Below are 12056 nucleotides of genomic sequence, written 5' to 3' on the forward strand. Positions count from 1 at the left end.
TAAAGGCCGCCAGATGCACGATAACACCCGCAGAATCATACATCTTATAGAGAAGGCTAACAGGCGTCAAATCCCAGCGGTTTTAGGAGGCCTGGACGCTGAGAAGGCCTTTGATAAGGTCGACTGGGCTTTCCTCTTCCACACACTCACGGCATTTGGCTTCGCTCCCAAAGTTCTTAACATGATCAGAGCTAATTATCGTCTTCCCCACTCCAGGGTGGTCGTCAATGGGGTGACTTTGCCTACTTTTCCACATTCGAGAGGGACCCGACAGGGTTGTCCCCTCTCCCCCTTACTTTTTGCCCCAAGCATCGAACCTCTGGCCCTCGCAATCAGGAATAGCGCGGTTATCCTGGGCATCCCATTCACAGGGGAACCCCATAAAATATCCCTATTTGCGGACGATGTCCTTTTGTCCTTGTCGGAGCCGGAAATCTTCTCTCCCGGGTCTGCAGTCGGAACTTGAACGCTACGAGCTTGTTTCTGGGTTTAAAATTAATTCTAGTAAATCATTTATACGAATCTTACCCTATCACCGGATGTGGTCCTTAGACTCCGCTCTCTCACCTCACTGGCTTGGGCCTCTACAACCATTCAATACTTGGGGATCCAACTGACATTGAATATTCGTGGGATCTATGCCTCTAACTTCCCGTCGCTCCTCACGCGCATCCACGCAGAGCTCGCAAAGTGGAAGCCGCTCTTCCTTTCATGGCTAGGCCGCATTCATACTGTAAAGATGCCCCTCCTGCCCAAGCTACTTTATCTATTTCAATCATTACCTATTGAGCTGGAGCGTGATTTTTTTCGGAGAATAAAGGTCATGATTTTGCGTTTTATTTGGCAGGGTGGTCGAGCATGCTTCTCTTACTCTATGCTTCGCCGCTCCCGCGCTGAAGGGGGGGTTGGATTACCAGACATTCATCTATACTATAAGACGGCCCAACAGAGTTTTAGTCGAATGGTCCCAATGAGAATCTGAGGAACACTGGCTACATATGGACCGTAGCGTGACGGGCCGGACTAATTGGGACTTGGTTTGGCACCCTCGCATGGGCAGACCTCCGAACACATACATTAGTACACCTAAGCAGACCACTCTTAAAGTTTGGGACACGATATCTGGCGACGATAGATGGACCTCTTTACCGTCTCCTTTTACCCCAATTCAGCGTTTCCCCCTGGAACGTATGGCCGATATCTTTAGAGACGACTATAAGAATTTTGAATTCAAATGGGGTCCCCTGGTTTTCTTCCTCTCTCTGGGCTTCCCTTCCGCAGTTTGCCCCCCTTCTGTCAGAGCTCTCCATCTTTTTCAATTTTGATTAATGTATGAAAAGCCGTCCTGTCTTTCGTCTGTTTGTTCGTTGCCACCACTACAGGTAGGGTGGTAGGAGGGTGTTGGGGGGGGGGGGGGGGGGGTTGGTTCTCTGTTGTTGCCTTCTACAGGCATGTCCCACGTTGGAACACAGGTTGTTGAGCTGGATTTCACTCTCCTATAGCACCCCAGATGTACGCTTTGGTGAAGGTATTGTCATGGTCCTATGATAAGTTTGACGCTGACCTGCCTGATTGCTTAGCAATGCTGTATATTGGTCATTTGTTTACATTGTTTAGGAAAAAAGAAACACTCAGACTGTTTAGCAGCTGTAACTTTTATTTAGCTTCCTTATTAGGAAACGGAGCTGACTTATTCTGATTGAGGCCCTCAGCCTATTTACCAACTTCCTTTGCGGCTTATGTTCCCCTGCGTGGGATCTCTTGATGGTACAAGTTTTTGCTTGTGTAATGTATGCACCAAAATTTCTAATACAAATATCTTTGAGGAAAAAAAATTGACTGAGGTACCTCTCTTCCAGGATCTGCGCTGGCTGGCGCGGAAAAAGAAATAACGGACGTAGGCACGAGGGTGTAGCATCTAAGTAGCTGCCGTGACGTCATCCCGGCGACCACGACGGACGCAGAGCCGACCGACGCCACCTTCCGACGTGCAGAGGTACTGCTAACGAAAAAACTTTCTGGATCCAATCTGACGCCTTGGGGTAATTCTAAGGTAAGGAATCTATAACTAACGTGTTCTTCCAGATCTTCTCCTTAAGGAGGAAGCGGCTGAAGGCCCTGAGGTCTACGATAGGACGCAGGCATTTGTCCTTCATGGGTACCAGAAAGTAGTGAAAGTAGCAACCACGACCTACTTCTGGCAACAGGACCATTTCAATAGCTCCCTTGGTCAAGAGAGCTGCAACTTCCTGGCGAAGAAGGGTCAAATAATCCTCCGACATTCGATGGAAGGATGGTGGCATGGAGGGCGGGGTAGTCAGGAAGGGTAGGGAGTAGCCCCTTCAGACTATCTGCAAAACCCACCTGTTTGACATGATGGTGCGCAAGTGGGGGAGGTGATGGCGAATCCTGCCACCCACTGGCCTCTGGTGGCCCTGAAAGGTCGGACTAGGAGGATTTGAAGACTACTCCATGGGGGGAATGGGTGGACTGGCCCACCCGCTGGCCCCCAGACCCGCGTCGCTGGGTCACACGTGCGCTGCCACGCACAGGCTGGGCAGCTTGCGTCAACCAGTGGCTAGACTGGGTCGAACGCGGAAGGTCACCCCCTCCCGTAGCCACGAAAGGGAAAAAAGCAGACTGTGTGGGGCAAGACATTGCCGCAAGGTCCAAGGAGCTGGCGGTAGCCCTGGAATCCTTGAAGAGCTCGAGTGCTTTGTCTGCCTTGTCACCAAAAAGGCGACGGCGATCAAAGGGCATGTCCAGTAAGGTGGATTGGACATCCCCAGAGAAACCACATGTCCTCAACCAGGTCTAGCTCCTTAGGGCTACTGATGTGGAAACTGTTCTGTCCAGTGAGTCGACGGTATCCAGCCCACATCTGATGGTGAATTTAGCTGCGTCTCTACCCTATGCCACTGCGCGGGTGGGAATGGCCCAGGCCTCCTCCGGGCACTGTGGCAGCACTTGCCCAACCATATCCCACACTGTATGGGTATAGCGGCCCAAGAGGCATGCGGTATTCAGTGAACGCAATGCAAAGCTGGCGGAAGAAAACAACTTCTTTCCAAGGTGGTCCAGCTTCTTGGATTCCCCATCCGGGGAAGCAGTAGGAAATGCGTCTTTCGAGGACGAGGCTTGGACGTTGGGTGTTGGGAGAGGAAAAGTGGGTCACCCGGCCGGTGGCGTCTGGCAATCATCCTGTCCACAGGAGCCCCTGTGCTGAGCTTGGCCCAGAAGGACGTCCATAAGGGCTTCATTAGAAGGTAGAAGGGGCTCGAAGTGGCCGCCGCCATTGAAGCACCTCTGTCAGGAAGTTAGTCTTGACTGTCACCGTAAGAAGCTCCAGGCCCAAGGCCTCAGCCACCCTACGCAATACCACTGCATAGACGCTCCCTCCTTTGTAGCCACGGTAGGGAGAGAAAGCATGCCAAGGTCTGGGGAGGTATCGAGACCACTGGCGTCACCCAGGTCCTCTCGCCAGTCTGGCTCATCCAAGTGGTCAGCTAAAGGGTCCACAGACTCCTCCTCACACTCCTCTGGTTGCCAGTCAGGCCTGAAAGAACCCCAGGGATAAACAGAGGCACAAAAGTTCTCTCCAGCGCCAGTCCCAACTTCGGCCAACGCCGGTCCAGCGCTATGTCCAATTTGGGGGTGAGGCTGGGGTCAGCACCGGTCGGGGAAAAGACCTGCGCCTGGGGCATTGTTGTGATCGGCGCCGGGAAAGGTACCGTGAGTCGACCGGAGCCGGCAGCCAGCCGGAGATGACAGCATCCAAGTCCCAAGGCCCTCAGCCAAGTCCGCGGGCCAGAAGCCGCGCCAGCAGAGTCAGGCTGCCTAAAGATGCCATGAAGCAATTCATAGAAAGCTCGAAGCTGGGCAGGGGACACTCCGGCAATGGGAAAAGGGGGGAAACTCGGAGCCGTCCCTGGACTAGGCTCCGAAGATGGAGCTGGTGTACGACAACGCTCCGGGTCCCATGTCACCTCAGCCGACCGATGGGGATAAGGCAAAGAACGACGCCGCTTCTTCACCTTCCTCTTGTGCTTTGACTTACCCAAAGATCTCGAAGACTTGGATGACGAATGGTGGTGGTGGCTCCGCAACTGGTCGAAAGACCTTCCTCTCGAGCGGCACGGAGCCAACCGCCGGGCTTCCAACAACTTTCGGGACCGCTCTCACAAAGACGTGGGATTCATGGCCCAGCAGTCAGAGCCCAGCTTTGGGTCGTGGTTGCGCTCCAGACACCAGAGGCACACGAGGTGGGGGTCCAGAACAGACATTAGGAGGTTACAGGTCTCACACGGCTTGAACCAGGTCCATGGATGGGACATCCCTATTACACCATTAAGCTCTCTCTGGTTCTGCGCAAGGCTGACGCGGAAAAAAAAGAACTGACGTCAGTGCGAAGGGGCGGTGTCTAATACACTGTGACGTCATACGGGCAACCACAACGCGAACGAAGGATGCAGAGTCATCAAACACCACATACCGACACACAGGGGTACTGCTAAAGAAAAATCTCCGGATCCCGTCTAATGCCTGGAGGTAATTCAACAGGTAAGAAATCTATAACTACAGTCTCTTTTAGATAATATAGCTATTCACTGTAGCTTTTTAGGACACCTAGGGACTTGCAAAGTGCCTATGAAGTTCTGGCTTCTTCTCTAATACCTCAAATGACAATGAGGCTTTGCAGCATTTTAAAACAGTATTAAGACCTTAGATTTCATCTTTATTAATTTTAAGAACTGGTAAGGGTCTTCATAGATAGGTGGGCGTAAGTGGAACAGACGCACAAACCTTTGTACTGAAATATATTGAAGCACTTCCCAATTCCACCACTAGGGCAATACACAGACCGATAAACAGATTTAGAATAGGAAAGACGTCAGAATACAGCAACAACGTAACAGCGGGTTTCCTAAGTCAGGAATTCACACAGACAGAATGGAGCTGTAAAGCCATTTTTAAAGGGTATGTTTCCAGCTTTGTAAACATATACTATAATTTGGGCCACTGGAAAATCCTACATGCGCAGCTGTAATGTTTTCCCATTATAAATGGTTGCGTTGCATTTGCCCCTTGTTCATCGTTTGTAGATTTTAACTCTGGTTTGGCATGATATTTCAGAAAGGAGGACTTCTAAAAGCTCATATTATGAACAAAGCAAAACAAAAACTGAAGAGCAGCTCTAAAACAGAATTGGAATATTAAAAATGAAAGAGCATACCTTTTATTATATAAACTTTGCAAATGTGTGCTTGTTTTCTGATGAGAGCAACATTGTATGCAACCATTTAACTCTAAAATGTATAGGACAATGCTAGTAAAATGGAGTCCCAGTGTTCTATGCAAGGCAAAACCATTCCTAGTAAAAAAACATTTCAGTAAGATTTGGTTGATGTTTATAATGTTGTTTGAGAAGCTTTTCTTCTTCGTTAAGATTTCTTTTATAGCAATGCCTATTAAAATGAGAAAACAGTGACATGGTACTGCATAATGTAGCATTATCTGGCAAGTCTTGTTGCATAATTTAGTCAACCAGCTAGAAAAAAAAATGGAAGACCATTGTCACCTAGTTCCAGAAGCTCAGATTATAAATGACTGGTGTGTACACATTTCCTGTAATTCTTTAGGAATCTTAAGGTACATTACCAGGTTAGGGGTAGAGCGGGGCATGGTCTTCCTTGCTCTGTGGACCCTCAGTTCAGAGGCGGGAGCAGCAGCAGCACTTGGCGTTTTGTCCTCTATTTCGCTGTTCTCTTCCCTCAATGTGGCAGACAATAAGTTTGGCGTTGGTATGTTTAACGTTACTGGATTTTTTGTTTTGCTAGGTCCACCAGGCAGAGATTTTGCAGCATGCCCAGAGAGGGACAGGGATGTGGGGCATGTAGTCCTGGGAGGTTGCTCTGGGGCAGTCTTTTTATTAAAAAAATACCCATTGCTCCCAACAAGAGAAGTCTGTGTGGGATCGTTCAAGTACATCTCGTTCCCAGAGTCGCCTGCGGTCTCGGAGATTCCGTTTTCCGCGATCCAGCCGACCTTGTTGCTGTGCTCTAGCGGGGTGGCTGTTGTACTGTCCTGAGAGTTTTTTGTAGGGATTGTATGGCTGCTGGAATCAGTTCTTTTGTACACTCCATTTTTTTCACCATCTACAGCCATTGCTGGGTCCCCTTGGTACTTCTCTGTTGAACTCTCATCTGCAGCCATTGCATCACTCACTGAAGAAGAAAAAATTAAGTGGTTACTAATCACAAAATAATACAGTAATGCCCACAATTGTTATATATATATTGACAATTAAGTCACAAACTTTTATACCCACTTAACTATACCTGCTAAAGGACAGGTATCTGAATTAATTAATATCTTCCTTTTGCAAGGCATCCAATCTTCTTGCCCTTGTATTCTGCGTAAACTGGTCTTAAGTGGCAGAGGCCTTTTCTTCTCAGAGGTTTATATTAAAAGTACATTTACAAAACTAGTAAAAAAGAGGAGGAGACACACAGAGATCAACTCCTCTCAGAGGCCCGATTGGTAAGAGTTTCAAAGTTAGTCAATAGTAGTTAATGTCACAGCCTCACAAAAGGAGAAAATGAGAGCCGCATGTGAATATCAGAAAGATACCAATGCTCCAGAACTGTAAATACATGTAACTTCATTTTCCAGCAGTGTCTTCCACAAATTCAAATTTTAATATAGGCACACCAACACAGTACCAGTATGTGAACAGGTTTCAAAGCAGTCCCTCTGTGAAAACTGGAGAGATAGGGTATTGAATAGTGATCACATTGTATAAACTATTGCCTTAAGTCAGGCTTACTCCTAGGGTATTTGTGCTAAGTACTTTTATTTATTAATCACAATTTCTCAAGGAAACATTATTACAGACTATTACAGGTGGTGAATAATAAATTGACAAATTTCTCTATTCGACAGGTTGTTTCTGTTCTTTTTATTTCCTTTCCATGCTTCTTTCTTAGTGAAGCAAGGACAAGACAGCAAACACGTGTTTCGCCCGATCTTGGCCCACAGGCCCGTACTTTTTCAATGTTGCAATGTGCAAAAAACACAAAGCCTGTAGAAAACGGAAACTTGATAGGATATTGAAATGTTTTGAAGACACTCCGGTGTTACACTACAAACGTGAGCAAAAGACCTACTTCCAATGTCCTGTTTTTTGTAGACATACTTGAGAAGACACGCAAAAAAAAGACTACTACAGCAATTGTAACCACACTATTTAGACTCCGTTCCAAAACATTCCCATACCTTATCTAAAATCATAGGTGATGGTCAAGAAGAACAACCTAATCATCTACAATCATGTTACTGAAAGTGACTTCAGTGAAAGTTTGAGTCTCAGACAGGTATCAGTTGAAAATACTCACACGGGCACTAGAAAGAAGGTCTGTTAAACCAACTCTGAAAGGAGGGACCATTTGGAGTACATAGAGTCAAATTTTTAACTACAAGTACTGTTGATATCAATAGAGCCTGGTTAATGACTTCGCATTGATTTCCACACTTGTGGTACATGAGGGAAGTCTACACCTCAAAATCAACGCCTGTAACACAAATATTGCTGGCACACTGTGGGCAAATAGGAGCTAGTTTTAATCACTGTTTATCCAGCACTGCATTCCCTCTACCACACACGACGTTCAAATTGGGTTTTATGGCCACCCCTTATACCAAAAACATCCCTGCGCTTCTCCCTCACAGCAAGAGGGTTGTAGCCCACGTCACGACTAGGCTTGTGACACGCAGAGGCATCCAGATGATGAAGCATGACACCTCTGGTGTGTGAGGGAAACCGTCCTGAAAAGGGACCACCCCTCCGCTCTAGCACAGTCAGTTCAACACACACACTCGCTGTGTGCGATTCCGGACCCGAGGGTTTTCTGTGTGTTTCATAATCCCTGTTATGCCCATCACCATTTGGGCTGTGAGATTTGTGGGATGAAATGTGTTTGTTGCCACATAGCGAGAGCAAGTAAGCCAAATCAACCAAAATGAGATCTCGACCTAACTCCAGTGGTGGAACATAAAGAGCCCTTTAGTATTCTGTTCTAATCTGAATAAGCGCTGGGGGTGGGCCATCGTTGAAGTAGTAGGCACTTGACTGTTCATAACCCTTCTCATAATAACACCTTATCATAGCCAGTAATTATTTTGACAAATTCATTAGTCCTTGTAAAGGCTTGATGGTGCAGTATGACAGCAATATTAACATGTTTATATTGTACATTCACATTCTTGTAATTACTAGAAAGTGTATAATAGAATTTAGCAAGGGATTAATGGAACCACACCCGGCGTCATATTGTGTAGCCTCGGAACTCTGCACAAGGAGATGATAGATGGAGCACTGAAACTTTTCAGACAATCACCCCCAGTCACTATTAGATCTGGGTTGAATCAATTTTTCGTTCTTTAGCTCACTTCACCACCCCAGTTCAGACCCAGCCTGATGCAAATCAGGGAACATTCCAGCCCAAACTGCCGAGCCAGGTCTTCCCTGGACCAGAAACCAGCATCCTGGGACCGGTTGCGGGGTAACACCCCTCATCAGCCATGCTAGCTTAAATCCAGTGGCAAAGTGAGCAAGGGACCCATGTCTGGCCATACCCTGTAAACTTAGGGCAAACAAACCAAACACAAGGAGATGATGGAAGGAGCACTGAAACTTTTCAGACACTCACCCCCAGTCACTATTACATCTGGGTTGAATCAACCATCAAGTTGATATGGGGTAATACCCTGAAACCCGTCCCAGTATGTTTGTTTCTAGACTAGGGAGAGACTGTCAGTTCAGGCTGGATTCTTCCCATGAGGAAGAGGGTCAAGACTGATTTGAATATAGCTGGGCCCAAACTGGGGTGGCATAGTGAGCAAAAGAACAATGGATTAAATCCAGATCTGTGACTGGGGGTGAGTGGTTGAAAAGTGTCAGCACTCCGTCCATCATGTTTACAATGAGGAGGTGGTTGCCATGACCGAGTTCTGACATCAGGACGCGGCTGCCTATTCACCAAAGCGCATGCTATGGGTATGCAGGATATTCAACTAAACCTTACTTCGATATGGCACTGCGCTTGTATTCCGAACTAAAGTTGTTCGAACGACTATGCCACTTAATCACTCTCACAACTTACTCAAATCCTTCTACTTTTGATTCAGTCTTATGTTACACGGTCTGCTCCAGAAAAAGTTTCCAATGTCATCACCTCTGCATATTACCTATTCTGGCCTCGAACTGCTGGAACCTCTACAGCAGAGGTAGTCAAACTATGGAAAGTGGGGGGTGTAAAGACCATGTACATATTTACATACCTTTGTAAACTGGTTACCAAGGTTTAGTTTCTTTTCTGGTTCCAGTACCCCCTGGCCCCTACTCTGCCTATTCCTTACTGTTTGTATTTTACATTTACTAGTGTGAGAATGCATTTCATGAAAAGGAATATAAAGTGGGATTGCCAAAAGAAAAATGCCAGTCATGTGTTGTTTAACCCCTTCCCTGCGGGGGGGTTTTCACCTGCTGTGCGGGGGGGAGGGGGGCCGCGCGTGGAGGAGGGGGGCCGCACGCGGCGCCGCCGTGTTGGTGACGAGCTCAGCTCGTCATGAGGCACAGCGGAGCTGCACTCATGACGAGCTCGTCACGGCCGCACCCGTTTTTCGAACGTTCAGCACAGCGGGGTAATCAGCCCCACGTGCGAACGTTCCAACGGTCGTGACGAGCTCAGCTCGTCATGAATGCAGCTCAACCGTGCCTCATGACGAGCTGAGCTCGTCAGCACACAACGGGTTGAAGAACCTGCAAAGACCTCGTTTTGACACTAAATAGGGTTATACATAAAAAAAGTATGCATTCATTTGTAATGTGACTTTTCTGTCTTTGTACCCTTTAATTATCAGTCATAAATCACTCAGGCCGCCCTAGAACACAATTTAAAGTGCTTTCTATTTATATTTGCTGTTCGAAGAATGCACAGATAAGTGCTAATAATACGACTTTAGTTGACTGTTTATTTTTGTACCGACTGCGACTTCAAAACAATGAGCTGGCAACCCTAATCATAAGACTGGAAATTTGTTGCAGGATCAGCACATTATTTATCTCCTCCACCCTCGATCCCTGATTAATGCCGCAATGGTTTAACTTATATTTGAAACCCTAAGCCACCAATAACCTGCTCATTTTCTTCAAGTGTCTGGGAATGCACCCTGCATTCAGGCAACTCACTCCTCATTCTCACCTTTCACGCTCATGCTGCACTCACAGCTATCACTCTGCACTCTCAATGCACTTGTGCTGTTCACCCTGTACCTCACCCTGCAGTCACACAAGTACACTACTCACCCTGCACTCATGTGACACTTCACTCACACCTGTCCCCCTCACTGCTCAATCTGCAATCTCACTCACACAAGCCCATCACTAACTATGCATTTATTCGTCCCACTCTGCACCCAAAATCATATGGTCACCTCACTCACACTACAATCACTCCTCTTACCCTACTCTCACACTGTCGCATCGATCACTGTGCACTCACATGGGCACTCCTCCCACCCACACAGCACAGAGGGTTAATGTGCCTGCTACAAAGAACGTGTACCATGCAGATCACAGAACTGAGTGTGAGTAAACTATGAGTAGCGCTATAAAAAAAATTAGATGTTTGTCTGAACGTGCTATAAAGAGATGAGGTGCATTGTTGTTGAGGGTTAGTGGGGGAATTCATGGAGAAGGAGGAAATGGGGGAGGGGTGCCAAAAAAGACTGTTGCACCGTGTGCGGCTAGGGTCAGCCCTGGCTGGGAGTGTTAGCCCCCCTGAACTTCAGGTTAGTTGCGCCCCTGGTGTGCTGGCAGGGTCAAACAGGTTACTAAAAAAAAAAATGCTTAGGTGTTTTGTGTTTTCACAGTCTTTAAAGTATGTATAAACTAATGTAATAACAGCTTAATTGGATATTAAATGCAAGTTAAACTAACTGGTGATAAATGCACTCTTTTAGGTTATGAAACCTCAGTTAGCGACTACCATCACTGCAGATGTCTGTGTGTTAAAGCTGAGCAACACATAACTGAACCCTAGTTAATGCAGAGTAACAGTGACCTTTATACTTACAGTCAGGGCCACTGGAATTATGCAATTATGCGGTTTTGGCATTTTGCGGATAGTTATGGATTTCCCAGATTTGCCACATAATCCATTATCTGCTGCATAACTTGCAGATTTTAAATAAACTTGTTTCTAGCTCAAACGGTTCAAAAGTTACTAAATATGCAGCAACATGTTACCTCGCTGTGGAAGGCTCTTTCTAAAGGTTGACTGGTCACCTTTGTTGTTTATTGCTGAATGTCGGTGTTAATGTGGTACTTATGAGGGGCAATAAAAGCCAGGGCAGTGTTAACAAGTATAAAAATTACAAACAAATGCAGTAATGCTATCACAAAATATGCAGCATTATGCAGCTTAATTTGCCTTTGCTAGCTGCAGCATTTAGTCAACCATGCTGCATAATTTGCCCTTCTCCTGCCGGATAATTCCAGTAGCACTTTCTATAATGCTATGAGGTTCCAGCATGTGGCAGAAAGCACTGTGAATATTTAAGTCAAGTAAATACTCTAAATGCTAGGCTGCTGCATAATGATGCAGTGATTGAGAAAAAACAAGTTCTTACAAAATATAATTTTTAGTAACAAGTAATCAAACTGTATCTAATGCAGTCATTTTTGTAAGTGTCTCCACTATTCCAGTTCTCATCTGATAACACCCTTACATTACATCTCAAACAGAATACCTCTTTGCTACCATAATGCTTTAAGCAGAGCCACTAGAATTATTCAGCAGAAGAGGACCAAATTATGCGTCAGGTTTGACTAAATTATGCAGCAAGAAAATGTCAATTATGCGGCACAATGCACCACATTTTGTGGTTAGCATTACTTCATTATTTTGTCCTTTTAACCTAAGATAACGCTGTCTGGGGAAATATTTCACCTTATTAGTGCCAGTTTAACACCTAAATACAGCGATAAGCAACTA

At 46.2% G+C, this 12056-nt stretch overlaps 1 protein-coding gene across 10 annotated transcripts in view; it reads right to left on the reverse strand.

Annotated features, from left to right (window-relative positions):
- Nucleotides 1–12056, reverse strand: part of EHMT1 (euchromatic histone lysine methyltransferase 1) — a 984283-nt gene that overhangs the window by 689134 nt on the left and 283093 nt on the right. For all 10 annotated transcript variants that reach the window (XM_078642016.1, XM_078642018.1, XM_078642009.1 and 7 more), the window contains one exon: nt 5659–6224. In XM_078642016.1, coding sequence (XP_078498142.1) covers nt 5659–6224 — 566 coding nt within the window. The remainder of the gene's footprint in view (nt 1–5658; nt 6225–12056) is intronic.

The sequence above is a fragment of the Lissotriton helveticus genome, chromosome 5_1, assembly GCF_964261635.1.
Source record: "Lissotriton helveticus chromosome 5_1, aLisHel1.1, whole genome shotgun sequence".
Classification (NCBI taxonomy): Eukaryota; Metazoa; Chordata; class Amphibia; order Caudata; family Salamandridae; genus Lissotriton; species Lissotriton helveticus.